Here is a 25,906-nt window from a genome sequence, read left to right as displayed (position 1 = left end):
TTAATTTTAGGTACAGAGCTTCAGGAAAAGTGTCAATGTCTTCTCAGAGAAAGTTAGTCTTGTTGATTGAGTATAAAGATGACTAATGTACATTTATCATTATGTTTATACAGAGATTGATGTGTAATTGCCAACAGTATCAGCAACAAGATTCTGTCATTTGTTTCTATGTTGTGTGGCTTTTTATAGCACGACAGCCTTCCTCTTTGTGGGGAGAGTTGAACAAACACAGCATATTTACACTGTGGTACGATCAAACTCTTTGGTTGTAACTGCAGTTGTAGAAAAGCCTTTGTTAGATTAGGAAAGCTTCCATATTCTTGTTACCTAGGAATTATTTTCACTGTATGCTTTCTGTTGAGACTGTGGGAATCTCTCTGAGACTATGATACCTACTTAAGATACAGTTAATTGATAGAAAGTCATTTGATACTATCCAGTGTTATGACTGTCTTTTTCCTTCTGTCCAGGGCAGGTCCTTCGCTGTTGCACATAAGCAGTCAAAAGGGAGCATATCCTCTGATGTAGCTTGTGTCACCTACTTGGAGTTTTAGGTGGCATCACATATTCAAACGTTCTTGTAGGCTGCTTTGAAATGTGAGTCTTGTGGCAAAAAATTTACAGAACTGAGTCTAATTTAGACTATATTCTCCAGATACTGATAACTTCTTTGGTTACTGTGTTACGAAATGTTGTGGTCTGTCTGTATTCTGTTTTGGAGGAATATGGATCTAAAGTCTGTCAGAGAACTTGGTTGTCCAGAAAATTCACCTACTTATGTGTTTCTCTAAAAGAGAGAGCAAAGATACAGCAATGACTTTATCTTTTTTAAAAGTCTTTTAAATTGATGAATACATTCTCCTTCTTGAAATTAGGGAATGATCTGCCATTTGCATTTATTTTTTAACAGCAAGCCATGAAATCCAAATCAGGACAAAAAGCAGTAGTAAGTCTAACCTGGGATTTCTTTTTGTATTTCTGAGGGTGACCCATGGTTTCTTTCGTATATCTTTTCAAACACAATAGAAGTTATTTCCTATTTAGAAAAGTAAATCTGTATTGTAGTTAGATTTTGTATAAGATTAATAGGTGTAGCTATTTGGTTTGTATTAGGATCTCTGCTAAAAATAGGAGGGGAGAGTTAGGTGAAAACTTGCAGGAGTACCAGAGAAAAACCTGTATGAACAGAGTGTGTTTATGTCTTGCAGAGTATATATGTTAAAACCTCAGTTAAATGTGGAAAAAGTATAGTGAAGCCCAAATCCACACTTCAGAACTGGTCTGCTGTAGACATGTGAGAAGGAGCCTGTAAACCTTGTAGATGTGCAGTCTCTGCTTAGAGATGTTTGCCTTCTTATCCTCTTGATATAATGGATTGTTTGAGGAGTTGCATTGTTCAGGGCTGGAAATACCTTGGGCATTCAACAGTTACTGATACATTACACTTCCCTGATGGCATAAAAAATTTGCCCCGTGTTACAGAAGAATGTGGGATGTTTTAGTAGAATGATCACCAGACAAAATATTTTTTGACAGAGCAGACTGTATGGAACTTGTAACAAATACTGTTAAAACTACAGTTGCTTGAGGAGGAAGTGGATGTCTTGGAGTTTTGTACCCTTGAAGTCAGCCTATATTAAAAATGTAAAGACATTAACTTTCTTAGATGGTTGGCTACTAGATTCTCCCTTTATTTTGCTTTTTTTTCTTTTGTAGCTGAGACAATTGCGCTTACATGTGAAACAGTGTCACTACACAGTTACTGTAAAAACCTGACTATGTGCCTACTACTCTGAATGTGATTAATACATGTATTTAAAGATACCAGAGTCCTTAAGCATTCTTTTGAATAGAATCTAGGTGGAGGTACAGTTTTTTCATGTGAAATTAAAAATACTGATCAGGTTCTCTTTCAACTGTGAAAATGTAAGCAAACTGAGCACACTCCGAGAATGGCTGAAGTCCATAAGCAAGGGTCCAGTGTTGGATAGTAAAGGTTATTGCATTGTTTTTCTCCTGAGCCTATCCCATTGCCCAAAATTCACTGTTATATGCTGACAAGTTGATTTTGAGTTACTAGGTGCTGGTTAGAGGTATGTTTGAATGTTTCTGTGGAATTCAATTCCAACAGCCTACTTTAGGCAGGAAAAGTTAGGTTTGTACACCAATCTTAAGATGGAAAATACATGAAGTTCTGGAAGTCCACTTTGCTTGCTTCCAGTAAGCACCCAGCTGGAAGTTACAGATTCTTGATTTCTTTAGACTAATACCCTCTGGATAACTAGTTCTAACAAACTCCTAACCAAGTTTTTTACTGAACTTGAAGATCTTTACTCTTACACATTTCCTGTTAGATTTGCCAGGTGCATGTAATGCCTGTGCAGAATAAGATTGATGTCACTTAATTTTTCATCCTACATTGTTAATTAAAGAGCTCATCTGCATAATTGTAGTTTATTTCATCTGTATTGCTAGATACAGGCAGATTTCTTGGAAAAGAAAACCTCAGAAGATGCTTAAAGGCACACTTTCATAGGTGATTAAAGATCTTTATTGTCAAGTGCAATGACTGGATTAAGGTCATCGTGCTCCTGGATCACTCATTAAGGTATAACCGTTACTATGTGCTTTCTTGGGAGGTCTCTGTACCTGCTGTAGAAGCCATAATAAGCTGTCCTTCTGCTGGGACTTGTAGTTAGTGTGATAGTAATGCAGTATCATACCACATTCTGCATGATTATTCATGCCCATGTAAGTGCAGCTTCTACATGCTTTTAAAGTAATTTGTGGCTTGATATTTCAGGACAGTTCTTCTAACAGTGATAGTAGGTAGGTATCGATTCCACTATTGCATTTCTGTGGCTGCTCTTGTGTAGAAGTGTAAGCACAGTGCTGTGTTACCTTTAAGTATTTATAAAAACCTTCTCTTGGACTGTTTTGAAACTGATAGTGTCTGTAACACATTATGATGAAAATACATTTGGAAGATGTAATCTTTTTATCAACTTATATGTATTTAGAATAGTGATAGAGTGCTGGATACAGTAAAGCTAGTTGCTCTTTAGTGTTGTTTTATTCAGAATATGTTAATGAAGCCATAAAGGCTTTTGAAGCATGCCAGTCTTTAAGAGGAATTGAAACTGAAAGTGAAATCTACTACTAAGGGGAAAAAAATCGGATCTTTTTCTTATGGCAGAAGAATCAGAAGAGCTGGTAAAATTTCATAAATGAAATTGCCTGTTCAGTTATTTTTGCTCTTGGACATGTTCTAATCACCCATTAGAAATCATAGCTGAGTTGAAGGAGATTGATTATCTGATACTTGTGTGATTACTTTTGTTTCTCATTTGCATAGATGAACTTGTAACTGACAAGTGACTTTAAATGCTTATTAAACATGTAATGTTTATTTCTTTTCTTTTAATGTGCTGTTCGGGCAAACATTTTTAGGGAATCTTCTTAGTGTCTTTATGCAGCAGAATGGGATAAAATTGTCTACTGTAATTCAAGAAAAACCATCTGCTCTCCTGTGTGAAATTTCTCTAAATACTGTTTTCCAAATTTGTTACTCCAAGGATTTCAGTTGTCAGTGATGAAGTGATGGCTAAGCATAGGTATACCTGCAGATTCACATATCAGTTCTTGCAAGTCAAAAATCATGTGATTAATTCTGCTGGTTGAGTTTCTGTGGTACTCTGCTTTGTTTCTAGAAGCAGACACTGTTGCAGTGTATCAACTTGGTCTAAAGTTATACAGTTGCTCATACTCAGGAACATACTTCTTGCTCACAGAAGAGCTGTTTCCCTATCGCAGTAGGAGACATGTGAAGTGTGCTTATGTCTGTTACTGTGCTTTGAGACTTCAGTGTGACCTCACTAGTCACAGAAAAATCTGGTGTCATAAAATATTCCTGCAGCAGAGAGTATAAGTGATAAAAACAGAGGGGAAAAAACAAGCCACAATCACTTTGGCAGATCATAGAATCATAGAATGGTTTGGGTTCGAACAGACTGTAAAGCTCATCTTGTTCCAAATGCACTGCTGTGGGTAGGGACACCTTTCACAGACCAGATTACTTAGGGCCCCGTCCAATTTCTCCCTGAACACTTTAAGGAATGAGGCATCCACAGATTCTTCAGGCAACCTGTTTCAGTGTCTTACCACCCTCTGTAAAGAATTTCTTCTAATATCTAGTCTGAACCAGTTCTCTTTCAGGTTTGAAGCGATTGCCTCTTGTTTTTTTTACTACATGCCCTTATTAAAGATTCCTCTCCATCTTGTAGGCTCCCTTTGGGAACTGGAAGTTTGCAATTAGGTGACCCTTAAGCCTTCTCTTCTCCAGGCTGAAAAAAATCTCAGTTTCCTTGTAGGAGAGATGCTCCATCTCTGTCCCTTCAATCGTGCTTTTGGCCTCCTCTGGACTCACTCCAACAGTTCCATGTCCTTTCTGTGCTGGGAATGCTGAGGTGCAGGTGGGGTCTCAGCAAAGCAGAGGGGCAGAATCCCCTCCCTGGCCCTGCTGCCCACCCTGCTCTGGATTTAGCCCAGGACACGTGTGGCTCTCCGGGCTGGCAGTGCCCATGGCTGGGGCATGTCCAGCCTCTCACCCACCAGCACTCCAAGCCCTTCTCAGCAGTGCTGCTGGGATCTGTTCATCCCCAGCCTGTGCTGGTACCAGGGGATTGCTCTGACCCAGATGCAGCACCTTACACTTGATCTTATTAAGCCTCATGAGATTCCCATGGACACACTTCTCCAGCCTGTCCAGGTCCCTCTGGATATCCCATCCATCAAGTGTGTTAACAGCACCACTCAGCTTGGTGTCATCTGCAAACTTGCTGAGAGTGCACTCAATTCCATTGTCTGTGTCATTAATGAAGATTAATTAATAAGATTTGGACTTTAAACCATTGACCACTACCCTCTGGATGCCACAATCCAACCACTTTCTCAACCATTTAGTAGTCTAAATTTTATGCGTTTATTCTGTAAATTAGACGACTTTGCAGTCATCAGTTTGTTTGACTGATCATTTAGTTCATGTTCATCAAAGCTGACTAGACCAAATAACAGACTATTTAGGGTTGGAAAGGACCTCTGAAGGTCATTTAGTGCAACCCACACCCACCAAGGCAGGGCAACTTTGAACTGGTCAGTAGGAACATTTCCAGGTGGGTTTTGAATGCCTACAAAGAGGAGACTTGTCTTACTGTTGTGCAGGAATAGGTAGTTTGGGTATGCTGATGTGTGTGTGCCTGCTGTTAGAGAAGGCGGCTTGTTACTCAAGGTCTGGCCTTGTTAAGTCTTTGTTCCTGTGTATGTTAAATATAACCATTCCTGGACAGATTCCTTTTTTCCCCCTCATTTTTTTGAAGTGGGGGTTTCTTTTACCTTTCATGCTAATAGGGAGGACTTACTTGTGGATTAGTTCTATAACTTAATCTGCAATCATGACTGAAGAATAGATTGTGAAGACTAGACACAAGACATTTACCTAGCTATTGTAGATAATTCAGGTTGTTCAGATTTACATCTTTACTGAATTAACTTTAAAATTTAAACTGCCATACCCCAAAATATTTTTCTGTCAGCCTGCACAGGACCTGTCCTTAGAGAGCAGGAACAAAGGCAGAGGAGCTAAACTCTCATCTGCATGCTGCTTGCATACTTTTGGTCTACCAGGAGCAAAGTTACCATTTTTTCTCCAGTGCATTAGCTTTCGGAAGATTTCCTTATTCCTTCCTTATATACAGGATTCTAGGAACTACACTGTAATCTCTGCCACAGTTTGTGCAATCCAGTTGGAACAGAAAAATGGAGCAGTTATGTGTCTCCAATAACATCCAATTTATTACTTATTTCAGAATCGGTCTCTTTTGCAGATGTACTGCTGAACTTTTTAACCATTTTGCAACCAAGAAAAATCACTTGGGAGGGGTTAATCTTAAATGTGGCCTGGAGTAGTGATCAGAAGCTGTAGCAAGGTGGATATCCCCTCCAGTGCAGTTTTGCAATGTCATTTTGTCTTTGTTTTGGGTTTCTTTGTACTTTGAATATAAGAATAATGCTTTAAACTTATTAACAGTGAAAATACTTGTGGTATTAACAGCCCACAAATCCTGGAGTGTAGTAGCACTGCAAGATTACTTCTATGCCCTTTGTGAAAGAGTTGTCAAAAGTGTAGGCAGTTATGACATGGTGGGATGGAAAAGGTTAGTTAAGCACCTCACCTGTCAGTATGAAGAAGGCCCAGGCATATGAGGTGGTGTTGGTAGTCACCTGAACAATCACAGCTACTGGAGATTTCTGCTTTAAGACTTGTATTCCTTTAATAGTTACAGCATGAAAATCTTCAGTATAGTTTTGTGTGCTGTGTGTTGAACTGGTTTGAAAATGGGCAGCTGAGTGAGATTCTTTCCTGTATCTGTTGACCAGACAGCTGTGTCAGCTTCAACTCAAATGAATACTTCTGTTTACAGGTCCCAGCTGTGGGTACAGTAATTATCAGCAGTAAGGAAAGTTAACTTTTTTGCAAGATTTTAAGTTCATGGAACAAGAACTGGTTCATTGATTGACTGTCAGCTTCTGTTCATAACAGTCTCCTGCCATATAGAGTTGTTTTGAAAAAGCAGAGGGGATGGAGAAAGAAATATAGATTCCAATTTTGTCTATCCTGAGATCCTTTGAATGTTAGAGAAAACTATTAGTGAGGAACTGGAGAGGTGCTCCTTTGTTTTCTTTCCTGTTCCTTCTTCCCCCCTTTTTCTTGTTGTATGGATACTGCCCACAAGCTGATGAAACGTGTTCTTTTTGAAAAAATTTATGAAATACCAATTTGTGTTGAAAATAACACCTGTTCTTGAGAAAAGGGCTAGATAACTTTTTTTGTTAGAATAGTTTGGAAAGATGTCAGTTTTTTAGTGCATGTTTTTCAGTCATGCATGTTTTTCTCCCACTGCATTGTGAAGTAAAGTGTAGCTGATACTAATTTTGCTGTCTCAATGCAATACATTATACTTTCAGGTGAATCAAATCTCTGCTTTAAAGATGCCCTAGGTCATTAATGGTATTTAACTGAGCAAAGCAGCAGTACTGCTTCTTGTATTTCCTAATTTGTAATTTTTTGTGTTTCTCAGCTTAATTGTAGGTAGGTGACATGATTTTGTAGAGATGTCTGTTCCTAGTTTTAAGTCTTCCAGTGATTTTTAATCAATGAAATTATGGTTGCAGTTAGCTTGAGGAGTTCATGTTTGCATATACTCAAGACATACGTTTTTATTTATCAGTAAGATATGGCTTCCCTCTTCTGGTCTGCACAATTATTGTCTATAAAAAGAAGATTTAAAAACTACTTAGGTACCTTAAGGTAGAGTTTTACAAATACACATTTCTTTTGACAGCTTGAAGATGGACACACTTTATTTGACTACAATGTTGGACTAAATGACATAGTTCAGCTTTTGATACGTTCTGATTCTGAAGCTCCTACCACTGCATCTGTGACAGATCAGGATGGAGAAGTCAATCCCTGTGCTGCTTCCAACTGCAAGAACAAAGTCAAAAAAACAAACAGTGGATCACCGAGTCAGCCATCTACATCGTCTCGCTCGTTTCTCATTGATCCTGGCATTGGATTGTACAAGGTATGTACAAACTTCACTCCTGCGGGTTTAATTTGATTTCTAGAAAAGTATTGTTTTATTGTTTCAAAGAGTGTATCCTCATTGCTTTTTTTTTATTACTTAATTCCCAATTTGGCTAAAATGAAATTCACATAATTTAAACTGACTCTTGAAGAGTCATGAGCATGTCCCTTGGATCAATCTCTCTTTTCAGGAGAGTTCTCAAACTCTGACACACTGTGTTCTTCAAAACAGATTATTGAAAAACTTAGAGTAGCTGTGAAACAAAATACTTTCTTGTGAACAAAAGAAGCTAATAAAGAAACTGTTTTAAAGTGTAGCTTTTACCCTTCTTTCTTCTTCAAGCTTTCCAAATCATTGTTTTAGTACTAATGATTCAATGCTGCATTAGAACTAGACAAATTTTGGAAATACACGATTTCTTTAAGCTATATGTTATGTAGTGATTGCTTTTCTAATGTAGATTTTTTAGGAATTGCATACCTAGTATTCATTTAGTTTTGTACCTTGTTGAATTTTTCAGCATTGTTAGAAGGACTATATCAGAGTACCAAAAGTTTAATTTAAACAGAAAAGGTGCAGTTTCCAGATTGCTAGCTTATTGAAAATTTAGTAGAATGTGTGTATATTAATATATCTATGTATATCTATCTGTAAGGAATGATAGCTTTCACCTCCTCTTTGGGTGTTTCTCTTAGATAAGATATAGCCATAACAGTAATTATTTTGCTAGAAAATGTCCACAATTACAGAGAAGGAAAAGGAAGTTGAGGTTGCCATAAATGCAGCTTGCTACAGTGTTGCCTTGAGTCTTTGAAGAATTAACAAATCTGGCTGAGAAAACCATGAACTGGGCCACACTCTGGCTGGTCTTGCACCTGGCTCAAGCAAAGTCTAAGGATGGAGCAGAGGGCTCATGGCCCTGTGTTGTTCCAGTGAGGTACAGAGAAACAGCTGCACCAGGCGTTTGCCTCACTCCTCCTACACCATGTATGACAAGCCTTGCTAAAAGTGTGTTTTCTTTATGGAGGTAAGGATGTGCACAAAGACTATCACGCAGAGAGGTCAGAGAGCCTTTACTGCCACCTCAGCAGATGGACTAAAGTGTTTATTTTACCTTTTGTATCAATTGTAAAATCTTACCAAAAGTTATTAAGATCTTCATTAAGTCTAGTTTGCATAGTAATTTTCACACACCTAGGAATGCAGATGAAAAAAGAACATGTCTGTGTAAGACCACAGTCACTACAACCCCACCTGCAACATGAAGTTGTTCCTTTTGGGTAGGACCAAAAATTATAATATAGAAGGGGCATTTTTGAGACAAAAGACAGAGGGGAAAAACACCTCTGCTTGTCTGACAATGTCTCTCTTCCTTCCCTGAAGGGGCACATTTAGGTGGGCTTTGTACCTCTCAGTTGCATTGGAGCAGACCCAGGAGTATTTATTCATGCACGTATGAATACTTATTTATGTTTGGGAATATTTATTATTATAGCTGAATGTATATATATATATACTCATAAATATATAGAAACATTTATTAGTATACATGTGTATTAACATATACGTGTTTATAGTGCTAGGAGATCTCTGTTACCTTCTGTCATGACACATATTAACACTCTGTGGTTAGTGCATTGCTCACTGGTGATCCTGAACCTGCCACCTGGTACTTCAATGAGCTGCACTGTTGATGAATCTGGATACTGAACACAACCAGACATAGTGCTGAATTAATCAGGAATCAAGCCCAGTGGCACCCAGCCCTCTTGATCTCTGAAGTCCAGCTGGAACTCCAGGGGGTTCATTCTCTGCCAAATTTCTGTAGCCTTAATACAACAGAGGCTGCCACACATATGCAAAGTAATTTCAGTTAGACTTCTGTTTGTTCTCTGAGAAATTAGGATGTCACAAAATCAGTAGCTTAAATATGGAGACTCAAGCTTGTGTGCTTCCTTTTTCTTTTATATCCATTTATTACAATAGGAAGAGCTCCAGTTCTTCAGTTCTTAAGCTTTACAATTAATCAAGGAGTGTAAAAGGTAATATGAGAAAGACTGATCTGAGGAAAAGGGTACTAAAATGTTTATTTTTCAAAAATATTACATTTCAATGTGTTAAATATCAAGTAGTCTCTTAGTTGCTTTGTTCAGGATGAAATCAGAAAATAGAGAATGGTGATATCAGCAAACATACTCAAGGAAACCTGTTTTGTCAAGTCAGCTGAAATTTTTGTGATGTCGCGTTCCAGAGTGCTAACACTTTCTCCTTCATTACTTGTGAAGTATTACTTTTTCAGTCAACAATGTGTTTTCAGTATATCTAGAGAAAATTAAGGGTATAGTAATTTCACTGTTTGTTATTTATAGAAAACAGTATGAATGCATACAAATTTCTAATTACAGTATTTGAAGACTTTGAAGAATGTTTTTTTACCCAGTATTGTAGTTCAAAGGTTGCAAACTTACTTAATGCGAGTCAGTAGAAAAGGCCTAGAGCCTAATGAACTGAGGTACATTAGGTGGCTAAATAGGTGGATATATTTAGTGATTTTTGCATTTCATTGTCAAACAATAAGGAGTAGCTTATTACTTGAAGAAATGTTTTAACTTACTCTGTCTGCGCAAAGTCCTGTGTCTTGCTGGGTCTTCATCCAGAGCTAGACTCAACAAGATACCTATTACTTACTCTATGCTGTGGATATTCCAAACCTCTGTGCTCTGCTCTCTCTTTCTGATTTCAGCTACCAGAAGGAAAGTTAGTTGGTATGGAACCTGCAATTCAAAAAACTATTAAAAAAATAATGGTAGAGCTGGTATTGGAACTAAAAGTTAATAATAAATTATTGTTAGATGGTTAAAATACTGATTTAAACAGAGTTTCTCTGTGTGGTCATTGTGTATTATATAAATGAGAATATTGTAGCTTGTTTTATAGTCCAGTTGTACCTGGCATCTGATACAGTTCTGTGGGCTCTGAAGGACTAGCAGTGGATGGGTTTATGTGCAACTCTTGTTCCTTGTTACTAAGAATTGTTAGTGGTATCTGGTCTAAGAAGTGGGAGACCATCCCAAGATGGACCTGATGTTACTGAACAACACTACCTTGGCTAAGCAATGGCCAAGAAGAGGAATAACAGGATGAGTTGCAAGAGAGCAATTATAGTAACAGTGACTTGAGCGTGCAGGAATGATGTTAGAAAAAACAAAGCTCTTTCAGAAGCATATGTGTTTCATTTTCTGATTCTAACATGGTCAATTTTTCTTTCAAAAAACAATGACTGCAGTAAAAACATTTTAGTGAAGAAAAAAACCACACAAATGGAATCTGTAATTAAAATCAGTGTTTGTGTAATACTGTTCACAAATAGCAACTAATAAAACAGATCTTAAACCAAACTCCACTTGCACAAAATTATTGTATTATGCTCCTCAGGAGTCTGTGGTAGTAATTATTTGCTCTTACTCTTTGCAAGCGTGGGAAGTATGTTGTGTAATTATTCACATGTAATTACTTATGTATATATTTTAAAGGAATGATTAAGGGAGTTTACATTGAGGTATTGTTTTATTACTAGTTTTTGTTGTTCTGGATCTGGATGTGATGGATTTTAACTTGGCTACCATGGCTTCTTTGGCACTTGCATAACTGGTTGCATGAAGCAGCAGCAGATGGGGAATCCTTAATAGTGTGTATCTCATTCAGCTGTATTTTGGAGAAGAGGAAGTAAAGCACCACTGAGCTGCGGCTAGTTCAAACATGTAAGATTACATAGGGATGCCTACATGAAGGTTCCTTTTAGAAGTGTCAGAATTCACTGTTCATATTTAAAATCAATCGTATTTAAAAGAGATTGATAGATTTAAAATATGGCTCTCCTCTGATTTGTTTGTCATGTGGCTGAAATTGTCATCCTGGTAATAAGCTGTACTTTGAATACTGGAAATTCTAAGAAAATAAAAATAAAAATACATGTTGGTATTTTACATATGCAGAAGAACAAAACATAAGGTTTGGGAAGTTATCAGAAGAAGAGGAATGGCAAGAGTAAACCAGGAATTCCTTTAATGGGATAAACTTGTTAGCTCAAACTGCTGTCAGTTGTGCTTTCAGATACTGAAGGATTGCTTTACTCTAAATACTAAAACCTGTTGAATTTTGCTCTTGTGAAAATACAATAAGATTATTCATATCTTAGAGAGTAGCCTTTGGAGTGTGTGAGAGTAAGTATCTGAATGGCATAATGTTGGTACCTGACAAAGACTGTAGCTTAAACCATATGTGTGTTATGTATATGCATATTTGCATGTGTCTCATATTGATAATTAAAGATGTTTAATCTGCAGTAATTCTGTTGTAATAATTTTTTTATAGGTGATATGCTGTTGAAGTGTTTTAAAAATATTTTATTTCTGCATTCTCAGTATTATTAAGGGAACATCTGTTTATTATCTGAAGACTTGAGAAAATGCAACAAGATTTAGAATAGTAAAATGGTTCGGTTGCTTAATACCAGTAGTAATTCTGTGGGTACAGAAGGGAGAAGTTCTGGGGATGAGTTCCATTTCTTACAGTCATAACATTCTGGCTGACTCTGGTGGCAATCTAGTGTCATGGTTTGACACTGGCACAATGCCAGTGCCCCCATGAAAATGCATTCTCCCTGGTGTCTGCTGTGAGATGTGACCAGGAATAAGCAAAGCATGCCCGCACTTAGAAATAAAGAAAACTTGATTAACTAAACTACAGTTCTAAGTAAAAAGAAACACACAGCGAAAATGGAAACCTTCCAAAACATTTCCTCCTCCCCCCACCGAATTCCAATACATCCATCCCCCAGATTTCAACTCTCAGTCCATCACCATCCTTTAGATAATCAATTCTCAATTCATCAAGAGGAGAGGAGTCCTTCTTGTGCCATAGGCTTCCCCAGGAAACACCGTTGAAACCTCGTGTGCTTCCGTGTCACTCGTGGCACCACCTGGAGAACATCTGCCATCGTGACCTCTTCCTTCCATGCCCAGTGCTCTCACCACTGCACGTGGACCAGAGCTGCTTCTAGGGTTGTCCTTTTAAGGATGCTTTCTCCTGTTCCAAAAAGAGCACAGTCTCACCTTTGGGACACCTGTTCCCCCCAAATTTCACCCCCTGGGGCCAAGGGGTCTCAACACTGAACCCTCTTGGCTCTGAACCATTGCCTCCCCCTGGATGCAGTCTCTTGTCACAGGAAACATGGTTCTGTCCATGGCTATAACAAGAAATGTCCAGCTAAGGCCACTCCATCATCTCTTCCCACCTAAGATTCTTCTCTACTCTTCCGCCATCTTTCACTTCCCAGACCTTCACACTTGCACATTTCCTTCTTCCATTTCGTCTCTATCTCTCTTCTAGGAAAGGTTAATGTTCTGCATAACATTGTCCAAAAAAGGGTTAAAAGCTCGGGCTCTGCCTGCCCAAAACTCCCACAGCAACCGACACCTTCTCGCTGCACCCCCTCCGGCTCCTTCTCTGCCGGCACACGTTATCAAGTTCCAAGGTAGCAGGCACAGGCTGTACTCTCTCTCTCTCTCTCTCTATCTCTCTCTCTCCCCTGTGGGGCTGCCTGATGCCTCCTGGCGCTTCTCCCACCCTTTCATGCCAGGGCCTCTTCACCTCCCATCTCTGTCCAAGGCCCGGTCTACCTCACCCAGCCACATGCCTGCCCAGCAGCGGCAGCTGGACCAGGGAGAGATCTGAACTCTCTCCTCACCGGAACCCAAGAGAACTTCCCCCGGGAGTGCTCTGCTTTTAACCCCTGTGTTCTCAGAGGTGTATCCAATGTCCCCAGTGGTCACACCAGGTGCCAATATTCAAATCTGAACACCTATTGGTGTGACCACAGCATATCCCAGAAAACTTACTTCCTCTCAAACCATGACATCTAGTTAGATTTTTTTCGTATCTGTCCTTGAGTCTTTAATGATTAAAAAAATCTTGCAGGACAGAAAGGTAGAAGCTAAATAATAATTCCAGGTTGGAGGCTCAGGAAGGTCTGTAAACTCTTTGGTTTTGAGCTAGTATTTTAATACTCTGTGTGCTTATCATAGCCATAAAGAACAGTGGGTGAAACAAGAGAAAAGGGCAATGGAAGAGATCAGGAAAATTTTTGGATTTGAAGGGAAAAAAAGGTTAGCATTGCTTTTTAAAATGACATGTAATTTATATTTTTACTAGATTTTAATGAAGGAAGAACAATAAAATACTAGAAGTGCAAATAAAAGTATTTATGACTGCATATTACTTGAACTTGCAAGTAGTTATTATAGTTGATTGTTTTACTGATAATAAAGTTAAGCAGTAGCACAGTAAGTTGTCAGATTAATTTTTTTTCTTAATAACTGGTGTTTTATAAAATGAGCATAAACTCATTATTGAATTTTCCTTTTAGATAAATGAATTGGTGGATGCCCGTGATATCAACATTGGAGCCTGGTTTGAAGCTCATATAGAAAATGTTACCCGAGCAACAAAGGGACATAAGAATGGTAAAGCTCAAGGGAAGAGTGGTAGCACTTACAAAAGGACTAATGGAAACTTAAATCAAGATCATTCTAGAGAAAATGCAAATAGTTTGGACAGTACACCTTCCACATCTTATTCAGACTGTATGGACACTGATGAAGAAGCTATTTATCATATCAAGTATGATGAGTAAGTGCTCCTGATACTATTTTGAGGACATCACATGTTATTTTTTTTGTATAAACCGAGAATTTCTTGAAGAAGCTTGGAATCAAAGAAAGGAAGTTCAATATTGCAACCAAGAAAAGAAAAAGTAAAAAAATTTATAACGCTTTTCAGTTGGATATAGCAAATCCATTGGCAGCAATGATGTCTTTCATGCCTAAATATTTGTGAAGTATTAGTATCTTCTCCTTATAAGACTATCTTTCTATATAAGAATATGCATCCTTTCTGCATAAGAAAAACTATATAACCAAATTTTTACAGTTTTTTTTTTTCAAGTAAGGTTTTTTAAAACTTTTTTAGAAAAATATTTCTGGTGGATATGGAATTCCTCTAAATAGAGCTGAAGGAGAGCTCGCATCGAAGCAAATTTATGTCACTTAATTTGGATTTATTTTATTCCAAATAGAGTAATTGTGCACAAAATTTTGGATCTGCACTTATAGTAGAGATTTTTTATTGAGAACTTCGTGACTGAGGGCTTGAAACTAATCCTGAACTGGAGGAAGAGGGCATTAAGGGTAGAGATTTTTCAAGTTAGTTTAGGGTTTTTTTGTCCCTTCTCTAGTCTTAACAAATTCTAGAGCCTGCAATGTGTGGGTGGGAAACCCTGAGTTTGAAAGGATTTTGTATTTATGAGCAGGCTTTGCACTGCTTCATTTGCTTAGGAAATTGTTCTGCAAGTTTTTTGGTAATAATGTGTTAAAGCAGTAAGTTAAGCTTCAAAACAAATAAAATTTTTAATTAGTTGAGTATTTTAAATTTTTGATACTGAGATTAGTAAAAATACTGTAGTCTGTGAAACATAAGGTTGAGGTAGAAGGATGCAGAGTATATTAAATATTAACTAAATGTTGATTTCCACAACACTTTTTTACAGTAGCTATTTCTACTCTACAAGTTTTAGTACATAACTACATCTGAATTACAGAGAGGACTTTTTGTTTCTTGTACGTAATAGATACAATTTAATGCACTTTTTGGACTCTATGCTAAGTTTGGATTCCATATCTGCGACTCTAAGCATTTTACTTAAAGTGTTAGAGAATTAAAAATTTGAAAATTACGTAGTCAACTATTATGATCAAAACAAAAAATATTTTTCTGTGCAATTACTGTCCTTGGTGGTGTGATTTCAAAGACTTGTCTTAATATTATCTGATTTTACATTACTGTGGATATCTGTAAGTTAGCAATTGGCATACATTTCTGAGAAAGTGTTTGTAACTATTGCTGTGAAATTATGGTGATTTTTTTTTTTTTTTAGATGTATTATTTTTTTATGAGTTGGAATTACAGAAGTAGAAAAAGTTTGACAACAGTTCTGATTTTTCTTTGGTATAGTCTTACTAAACTAAAAGATTGACCTCTATTTATGAGTATTTCCCTCTCAGCAAGTGAAGACAGTCTTTTTACTCCTACAAGGTGCTTATGTATAGCAGGTCTATACACTTAGCCAACAAAATTAGGTAAAGCACAGAAGCATAATGTGGCAAGATGGTCACAGTTAAACTGATAAGTCTTAAGATATTGGAAGTTAAAGCTTTTGGAAAGAAACATTATTGGAAAGTGCAACTTGTAAATTTATGAGTGAAAGTTCTTGATGGATGTTCCTGATACAATTCTTTTGGGGGCTCACTTTTTTTCTTTTAGCTTTACCCAACATGCACATTCCTATTGTAACTACATTTGTACTTCTACCGCTTTGTTTTCATACGTTAGTGTTTACCTGTGATGTCTGTAGACAACACTTTTATTCTGCCACCTCTTTGCTTGATGTGGATAAGTAGGAAGATCATGGTGTGCTTTGACACACAGTTGTTCTCTGCTACAGAAACATATTAATTTATCTCTTCACTCCTTGTTCTTCATGCGTCATATCTTACTGTGAGTACTATGCCCTACACAGTTACTTGTGTGTGGCTGTTTTGTTTTTCAGGTTTGGATTAAGCATTTTGCTGCCAGATGTACTTGGCATTTTCTAGTCTGTCCTTGTGGTGCTGTTTTGGAGAAGCTTTTTTCTTTTTTATCTCTGATAGATGGTGGCTCTCATGGGTGACATAGTTTTAGCTCCATCTTTCCTACAACAGGTGTTCTTACATGACACAAACTACACACACTCTCCATTATAGATAGAGTAAAAATATAGAGTAAAAATTACTTACAAATGAAAGACATAAACCTGGTGCCAGTAAAGCCATCAAAATTACTTTAATACATTGGAAGAACTGTATGTCAGAGATGGGCAAATGCACAACTTCTCAAATCATAACTGATGCTTTTCCAATTTGAAAAAAAAAACAATCACCACAAAGTTTACAGTTGATAGGATTACAGGGATAGGTCAGGTCACCTGTAATACATTGAATTGGTCTACTCTACCCCCTAGACCAGTACATTCTCCTATAGCAGTGTTTCTTAAGGGGTGAAGCAGGACTTGTCCTTTTCTTAAGTGAGAAAGCTGGCTTTAGCACCAGGTGCTGCTAGACTTACATAAGTCCTGTACAAAACCTAGATGCTTTAATATGCAGTTTTAGATTTCGTAAAAGTGTTCCTCCTCAGAGGGGTTCAGTGTTCATTTGTTCCTCTTTCTGTTTCTTGTTTAAGTAGTGTAGTTAGAGTGAATGTGAAAGGAAAAAAATATGAGAGCTCTTTTTGCAAAGAGTATAGTTAAGAGAAATTGCCCTTTCTGGGCAAGAATTAGTTATAGTAATCTCAAAGGGGTAACCACCTTCTGATTAAACAGAGCTTTCCTTCCAGCTGTGACTGCTGCTGATAGGAGGTGTACTACACATTCCTCAGTGATTTTGTAGATAACAGCGCTGGTGAGTTGTTTCTGTAGTAGATTTCTCCCACCACTTCCACCACCACGCCCCACCCCAGCTATGTGTCTAGTATTTAACTAAATTGCTGCAATAGTTATAAGGTCCACTTATTTCTGCAGAGAGAAAACCTTGGGCCATTGGGAGGAAAAGAACTCGGTTTCAAATTGCACTTACCAAGAATTTTGACTCCAGTTCAAAGATTTATACTTGTTTGAGAGCCCTAATTTCACCAGTGAGCAAGACACCAAAATACCAGTTTTATTACCAATGCTGACCTTCAGGCAGTATCAAATTTCTTGACTTCCCTTTCTGGCTATGTAACTTCTGCATGGCAGTCCATCTTCTGCTTTCAATTTCTGAATGCAGGTTTTTCCCTGATGTCAGCAGTTTGAAGGTGTGTTCCTGTTTTTGTCAGTGTTTCTTCCTCCCCTTAGACTTTATTCCCTGTATTTCCATGTCATGTTTGCATTTCTGGGTATCACAAGGAGCCATTAAACACTTTGAAGTCAAGGATGTGCTATCAGGGTTTGTACAAAACTATCATACATTTCTTTCTTCTGTTCTTAGCAACTGACTTTAAATACAGAAGAAATTAACCTGTCTTGAACATAAAAAAGCTGAATGCTGATTTAAAAGGACTTGTGAGGAAGCCAGCACATGCTAAGGTCCTAAAATTAGCTAAGATAACTGTAGATGATCTCCACCACATTCTTAAGCTTGCTTAAGAGTCACTTCCAAATCAGAAACAGGACATTTCAGTAGCAGAGTAGCACCACAAGGACATGCCTACAATGCTGTGTTATATCAGCATTTGCCCATTCCTCTTACCTTATTGTGTTTCATATTTGTTACTGGTGTAGCACTGGTTATCATGTACTTAGTTTCAGGGAGAAAGTTCTCATTCTGCAAGTATTGGCTTCTTGATCATTAGCTCCCCAAAGCAGCAGGAAGACTTAGGGTTTACCCTAAGTATTTGGATTGCAATCAAGTAATGTCTTGTCCTTTCTTTTCTTGTTTCAGTCATTTGTAATAAAGTCTTTCCATTTAAGAAGGCCCTCAGCAGAAGCCACAGGGAGGCTGGATGTTTCTGCACATGAGAAATTTCAGTATGCCAACTTACATGCAAGTACAAATTAAGTATGACTCAAGCCTTCTTACAAGGCCATTGTTCTGGCTGATGATATTCCCCTCAGGTTTTATAACAATCAGAGAATTTTATTTTAAACCATGAGGTAATATCTGCGTCATATGCCATATAAAGTGTGCTGCAGTTATTTCTTCTAGGGAACTAATTGCTTCTCTTTACTTCATGCTTAATGTAAGCTGTGGAGTAATGCCCTCAGATTTGAAAGATGTACACACATGCACATATTAAGAAAATTAGGATTTCACTGTGTTGCCACAGAGGTCAAAAAAGTGTAGTCATCCTGTGTGGCTGTTAAAGCAATATGCAAGACACAGTCTTATAGCTGGAGAGCACAGACTATACTGAGGGCAATGAGGAGAAGAGTTCTCCTGGGCAAAAAACCCCACTTTCTACTTGAGTGTAATTCACAGCTGAAGAGATTGTCAAGAGAATAGTAGTATTAAGCTTGCTATTATTTTCTTAAGGAATGGTTTGAAGATTAGACTTGCTTAGTTGGGTCCATTTTCTGAATGTTTTTAATATGAAATTTTCACATACAGGTAGTAGGCTGGGATTTAATCTGAGAATTCACTTAGATCACACTACTGATAAATTGATTTTTGGACACCAAAAGACATTATGGGCCATTCTCCGATGAAGTAGCCTCTACTTCTTTCTTATACTTTGTTTTCCAGCTGTGTACATCTGATAGTGAAGTTGCATTGAATTTTGTAGTTATGTGACTGTACAATGAAGTGCTCTTGTTTCCTAATATATCTAAAAACTAGGTTTACTAGGTGAATGTTACTGGGTTTTTCATTCATCAGTCAAAGAAATTAATCCTATATCCAGTGGGGCCTCATATAGGAAAGATTCCCTGCTTCTTTGAGAGGTAGCTGCTTTCTGCAGCAAACTGCTCTGTTTTGTCTTCTGTGAAGAAATGTCAAAAGACATTCCTTTGCATGCTATGTGTTTCTCAATTAACCCTTGTAAATGTTTAGTTGAGTTTTCTGACTTTTTTCTTTATATACATTTAACACAGAAAAGAGTGCAAATGAGGAGGATACATGTTATGAGGTTCCTGACTCTAGTCTGAGACACTGAAGTGAGGAAAGGGAAGGACATGAAGTTAATGACTAGAAACATGACAAAGTTATGAGAGCTATAGACTGTAGGTTTTTTTTATAGCACTTATATGCTTTTGTTTATGTTGGAGAGTTTAGAATTTCAGAAGAGAAAGAGGAATGAAAGCTGTATTGTCTGCTAAGTAGAATGTTAAGACAATCTGTTCTTAAGAGTACCACATGTTCTTTCTGACCTTATGTCAGTCACAAAATATATAAATTATATTTGTAAGTAGTCTGAGTGACTACTTGGAGCAACTCTCCTAGCAATGTAATTTTGTTTTCCACTTCCTAGTATCAGTGATTAGTTTGTTTACTCATTCAAAACTTTTACCTCATATAGATTATTAGACAATCTTAAAGTAATCAAAGAGCTGATATGTCAGATGTCTTTTTCTATATATCCTCACTAGAAAGCATGCCACCAGAACCATTCATACTTGAAAGTATTTTATGGGAGTAGCTACACACCGCTGCTCTTCATTTCCAGAAGTTAGTTCCTTGTAAGGTTATTTGTCCCATTTGCAATGGGTTTCTGACTGCTTGTTCTGTGTTTTATAATGTCTGAGTATTTGTATTGTAGTCCGGGTTTTGGCAACAGGCATTTACTGTAAGACTCTGCTTTCTTACATGGTAGGCACCTTGTGCAAACTGAATAGGAAGAAGTTTGAGGAGACAGTCTAGGTGTTTCTTATGGCTCTTTAGAAAGGATTTGGGCAAAGGGAGGGAAGCTTTGCTGTCCTAGCAGGTGTTTGAGAGAACAACTAAAATAATAACAAAGTTTTTTTTTGTTTGAAACTGATTCTTGGTTTAAAAAATTGTGTAAACAGTGAGAATAAGATTGAATGTTACCACATGTTAATTTATCTTGAAGTAGCTTTAAGTATTCTCCTTGCATTTCTGAGGAAAGTTTTTTGAAAAAATGCATGACTTGTCTGCTATCCAGGGAAGTAAACCTGTTTTTCATGATATTCATCTTACTTAAACTTGTAATACAAAATTACTGTATTAAAAATTGAATGTTCTGTGTATTTCTTACACTTCTGAACTTCTGTTTTGATACTCTTGTTTCAGGCTGTCTTCTTTCAGAGTATCCATGTTGTCCATACAGCGCAGTTGTGTAAGACTAGAAGTTACATTTTTGGAAACTCAGAATTTAAGTAATTGGGAAACAAAGATGGTTCTCTTCAGGCTATTGATACAGTTTCTCAGTGTTTAAGCTGCTTAGTTCTGTAATTATTAGTTGTTAGGTAAAGTTATCAAAATCTTGTTTATGTTCCATGTGACTGATTTTTATCTTTATTGATATTCAGTATCCCTTCAATCTTTTGAAATATATTACTTGTTTTTCTTGTAATAACAAATTATCAGACCTACTGTATTTTTGGAAGTGCACAGCTTGACTACCCCAGTGATTTTTTTCCCATTAATAATTGTGGCTTACAGTGTAGTGCTTTTTGTAACACTGTGTTGGCTTTCTCAAACAGTACAGCAAAACTGGGCTGATTATTTCCTCAGGTTAGAAGGGAGTGGGGTGGTAGCAACCTAGTTTTTAACCAGTTCTACCTTCTTAGTCAGATTTACCTTTTCCATGAGTTCATTCCTTTCTGTTCCTTTTTTTGTTTTTGCCCTTCTATTCCTTCATTCCGGGGTTGGGATGACTCATTTCTGAATTTTATGACTGAGAAAATAAATGATACTTCCATTTTATTAGTATTGGAAAATAATTTTTTAAATTGTGCATCTATACTATCATTCCTCACTGTACTGGTGTGGAGAGTGGCTGGGGAAGACACTTCTTTTGTTTTTATTTTTCCAGTTCTAGTTGTTCTAGTAACAGCTGGGAAAAGTGTTAGAGGGTATGTTGCAAGGTCTCAGTAAACTGAGCAGGCTTGGTTTTATTCTGACATGGAACTACTATGTGTCCTAGCATTGTAGCATTTTAGGAACCACTGCCAACCATCTGGCCATAACTAAGAAATACTGGAATTTTTGCTTGATGAATAATTCTTTGCTATGGAGACTGTCTACAAAGATAGGAAATCTCAAGAAGTCCTTGCTATGCTAGTGTTGGAAATGCTACAGGGAAGAATTAAATTAGAGGTAAATAGAGACATCCTATGGGAGATATTAATTAAATTCTTATGATTATGCTTGCTGCTATAGCTCCTTTTTTCAGTATTAGTTGCCAAATGTCCTAAAAACATGGAAAACCAAGAAACTGTCCACAGCTGTTTTAAATTTAAAGGTTTAATTTTGCCATATAATCTTCATTTCAACTGTACAAATTTATGCTAGGCTAATTAAAACATTGCTGTGAAAATTTTTGTTTTCTCTTGAGTGTGATCTTAGGATTTTAAAAGTAACTCAATAAATGAGAAAACACTTTCAGCATATGTTCATGTCTCACAGTAGTCCTTTATTAAAACTTCCTGGAAGGGGCAAGAATTAATTTTCAGGTAATTCTTGAGGTCACAATACCATATTTATTCTCTTTATATTTTGGTTTATCTACATCCATATCTTGTGATGTATGCTAAATATTATTCCTCCACATTTAAGAGATTAGATTTTAAATTAATGTGATTTTTACAAATGGCATGTTAAACTTTAGGAAAATGAATGTGAGATAGTAGCATTTTCTAATGTGACCGTCATTTTCTTCTTATTTAAATAAATTGTGGCATTAGACACATTTGAGGGCACAAGTTTACGGTGAAAGTACTCTTTACTTATCAGTGTAATAATGAATAGTGGTACTGAGCTTAACATACAGAGTTTAACTCTGCAATTTTTAGCCTAACTCAAAAACTTGTGGCAAGTACTGCTTTTGCTGTTTTGCCTGTGGTATCAGTTATGGACCAATATGAAGGGTTAAATAGCTAGTAGCATTCATCAGCAACCATGAAAACATTTCTCCTTGTGCACAGCAGTAAAAACATTCAATATCTGTAACCCTTTGCAAAAGAAAAGTAAAATGTGGCAAAAGACATCTGTTTTTTTCTAAAGTTTGTTACTTTGTGTTTTGACCCACTGATTAGAGGGAAAATGCTCTCAGTGGAGAGTCAGCCTTCCTTTTCTTCTTTGGAAAACAGTTTCTGTTTATAAAAGGGGATTGGGGGGGAGTGTCTTTTGATAACTGACAGGCAATATTTTTGCTTGGGTTTTTTCATTAATTACTTCCAAGAACAAAGGTGGAGACATTGTTAATTATGACAGTCTTTCCACATCAGTACAATCGGAAGGATCTGTTCTGAGTTCTATAGTGGTGAGAAAGACAACAGGAATCTTAATTTAGGGAAAAACCCTTGTCCAAAGCTCGCCCAGGAAAAACAGAAGCTGAAGACATTTTACTTTCAGAAAAGAATAGATTTTTCAGATCAAGATTAAGTTTTTGTGAATGTCAACTCTTGTAAGTCAAATATGTTAATTTTTTTTGAATAGTGAAATAGGAACTTCTAAAATGTTTATTTGGTATATTTATGATTCCATATGTATTTCTTATTTGATTATTTCACTGTATACATAAATGGTGTCTGGTTTTGATCAATCTCCTCTTGTTTCCTGATGTTTAGGCAATGTTTTGGTTTCAGAGTTCAAGTAAACTGAGTATTTGCTATGTTCTACTTGCTGTCTTCTCAACCTTTAGGAAGGGTTTACTGTAAAACTTTTGGAACTGATTAGTAGGTCAAACTTAGCTGTCTTTAAGATTTCAGTAGCCTGTTGTACAATAATGTGATGTTATTTAGGCATTCAATAAAGTAGGCACGATCTCTATAGCTGTTTTTTGCTCTTTTCTTATTATGTGTAGGTGAATCAATCATGGTTTTTGTGGATATAACAGTTAAAATATTAATAATTAATATGGTAGAACAATATGATAATTCTGTTGGTGAAAGTTGGATGGCATAAAGGCAAAACCTCAAATGTTAGCTTTTCAGTATGCGCTGAATTTGGAAACAATATGGGAAAAAAACCTTAGGAAATGTGGAGAGTTACATTGTATGAAACGATTGTTTTGATAATGACTTGATCACAGTCTTTGTATGATGTAACTTCTGTTGTGAGGAATTTTATAATTAGGGTTATAAAAATGTTGGTGTAAAAACAGGCTTTGTATTTAACTTTTTAAGTAGTTAGAGATATGTTCTTTTACTTAGCCATTAGTTTATTGGAAGGTACACCCACTCTTAAAGTCTTGCCATTCATGCTTCATTAACCAAAACTATCAGTAAATCTCCCCTGTTCCCCCAGCCCCCCACATCAGTAGTAGCAAACTGGTGTGTTAGTTTCAATAGAAGGCATAAAACAAGCAAAATGAATCAGTTTTAAATGTGTCCAGTTTCACTGGTGGGCTTTCAGTCAACTGTTCAGGAGTAGATTTCTGGCTATACTCTGTCATTCTTATGCTCCTAATGACAGTTGTTTTAGTACCACTTACTACTAGTACAGCTTACTACTAGTAAGTTGCAAAGTGCAATTTTCCCAAGACCTTGAAATATTCTTGTTTACTATAGGGGGAAGCATGTTGTAAAGTGGTAGAGCCAGACTTTTATTAGTAAGAGTAGGATATTGCCATTAATATTTAACAACGTGGTTTGATAAAGGTGTATTAATTTAATTGTGAGCACTCTTGTTAAAGTGCCAGTAATTTCATGATGAAAATATAATTTCAGATACATCATCGTCAGCATTGTTTGTTAAGAAGGGATAATTTTAATAGCACCTGTTTATTTGCGATAGACTAATTTCATTTTCCCTGTTAAATTTGTTCCATGAACTCATGTAGTACTAGCTAAGTGGTGGGAGATTATCTGCCTAAACACGATATGAAAAAGGAACTTCACTTTAGCGTCTTTTAACTTTTTGTTACAGGCTAGCTTCTTTTTCTTTCTTTTTTTTTTTTTTTTGCAATTAGTATTTTGATCCTGTCTATATTCTGCTATTTTTCCAGCACACGTGCAAATACAGGCTCTAGTATCAAGTAATAGTTGCCTTATTCAGAGGAATATAGGAAAACTGTAGTTTTCATGAAAAGTTGTAATGAAAACTACTAACTGTAGTTAAAATGAAAAGCATCTCAAATTTAAAAAGCATCTCAAATTTCCTTCCTGCATTGGGATTTTAGTTAGAGTGCTGTCAAATAACACTAAATTATTGAGAAGTGCATATACATTTACTGATTTTTTTTAAAAACTCATGGAAGCTATTTTTCCCATCTGAGATAAAACAAATTCTTAGTTTGTATTTAGAGGAAAGCCATATTTTTAAAAGGATAATAAGTCGGATTTTATGGTTTTTGTGTGCCCAAAGAACATTTAAAAACTTTTACTTCTGAATAAAGTTGTCTGTGACTTTCTTTTTACTGTTGCCATAGTCATAATCATTGGTGTTGTTGGTTTTGCTTTTCAAGGTACCCAGAAAATGGCATAATAGAAATGGACACAGTTAATCTTCGACCCCGAGCAAGAACCATTCTGAAGTGGAGTGAGCTAAAAGTGGGTGATGTGGTGATGGTTAACTACAATGTTGAGACACCAGAAGAAAGAGGATTTTGGTTTGATGCAGAAATTACCTCTTTGAGAGAAATCTCAAGGACTAACAAAGAGGTTCATGCTAAAATTCTGCTGGGGTAAGATTTGCTTGACCAACTCAGAAAATCTCTACATATCATATGAAATGTATTTGGTTTAGTTTTTTTATCTGCTAGTCACCACTAGATTAATTTTAATGTTGTACTTTGATTCCACAGCTGTGTGAATTACAGAATTACAGTGCATGGTTTTTACAAGGTGCAGACTTAACTGTAAGTCAGAATTTTTATTTTTCAGGAGATTGCCAGAGGCAACCATAAAGGTTTTTATGTATTATTTGTGATTCAGATTGGTCAAAGCAAGTTCCAGTAATTTTTTAGATAATTGGGAACCCCTAGGTCTCACTGAGTATGGGTCATCTCTGACAGTTTGAACAAGTCTGTAAACTGGCTAAATAAATTTTTAAAGAATAAAATATTTATTTAGTATTATAACCTCTGATAAGTAAAGTGTGGAGCTGCTGTTAAGTTTTCATTGTGACTGAGATCACCTGAATATCTTTGCTTTGTTTTACTATTTCATTTTAAAACTTCTGTACAGTGCTTTAGGAGTAGTGTTTTCTGCAGATATCCTTAAGATATTGATGTCAGTAAGTTGTGTTTTTGCCTTCTTAGGGATGGAACAGATGACCAGTAGATGATTTAATGTTGGCACATCCCACATTTACTCATGAGTGTTACCATTGTTCTGGGAATGTTTTCCTGAGAATGAATTGGACTACTAGCATACCTTGTAGTTTTCTTTACAAGAAAAGAGGATGCTGTATCTCTCTTAGTGTGAAACATGGGCGAAACACACAGAAGTTGCTGTGAATCTGGTCTAATTCAATATTTTGTGTAAAAGTGCAATCTTATCTAGTACTGGG

At 36.6% G+C, this 25,906-nt stretch overlaps 1 protein-coding gene across 2 annotated transcripts in view; it reads left to right on the top strand.

The window, feature by feature from the left end:
- The window catches only part of UHRF2 (ubiquitin like with PHD and ring finger domains 2), an 81,619-nt gene that overhangs the window by 6,452 nt on the left and 49,261 nt on the right, over positions 1-25,906 (top strand). For both annotated transcript variants that reach the window (XM_054282336.1, XM_054282327.1), the window contains exons 2-4: positions 7,401-7,643; positions 14,074-14,336; positions 24,861-25,079. In XM_054282336.1, coding sequence (XP_054138311.1) covers positions 7,401-7,643; positions 14,074-14,336; positions 24,861-25,079 — 725 coding nt within the window. The remainder of the gene's footprint in view (positions 1-7,400; positions 7,644-14,073; positions 14,337-24,860; positions 25,080-25,906) is intronic.

This window comes from Melozone crissalis, unplaced genomic scaffold (assembly GCF_028551555.1).
Source record: "Melozone crissalis strain CALT ecotype California unplaced genomic scaffold, PUWL_Pcris_2 ptg000005l_1, whole genome shotgun sequence".
NCBI classification, from domain to species: Eukaryota; Metazoa; Chordata; class Aves; order Passeriformes; family Passerellidae; genus Melozone; species Melozone crissalis.
Note: the sequence above shows the minus strand (reverse complement) of the source record. Positions and strands in the feature narration are given on the sequence as shown.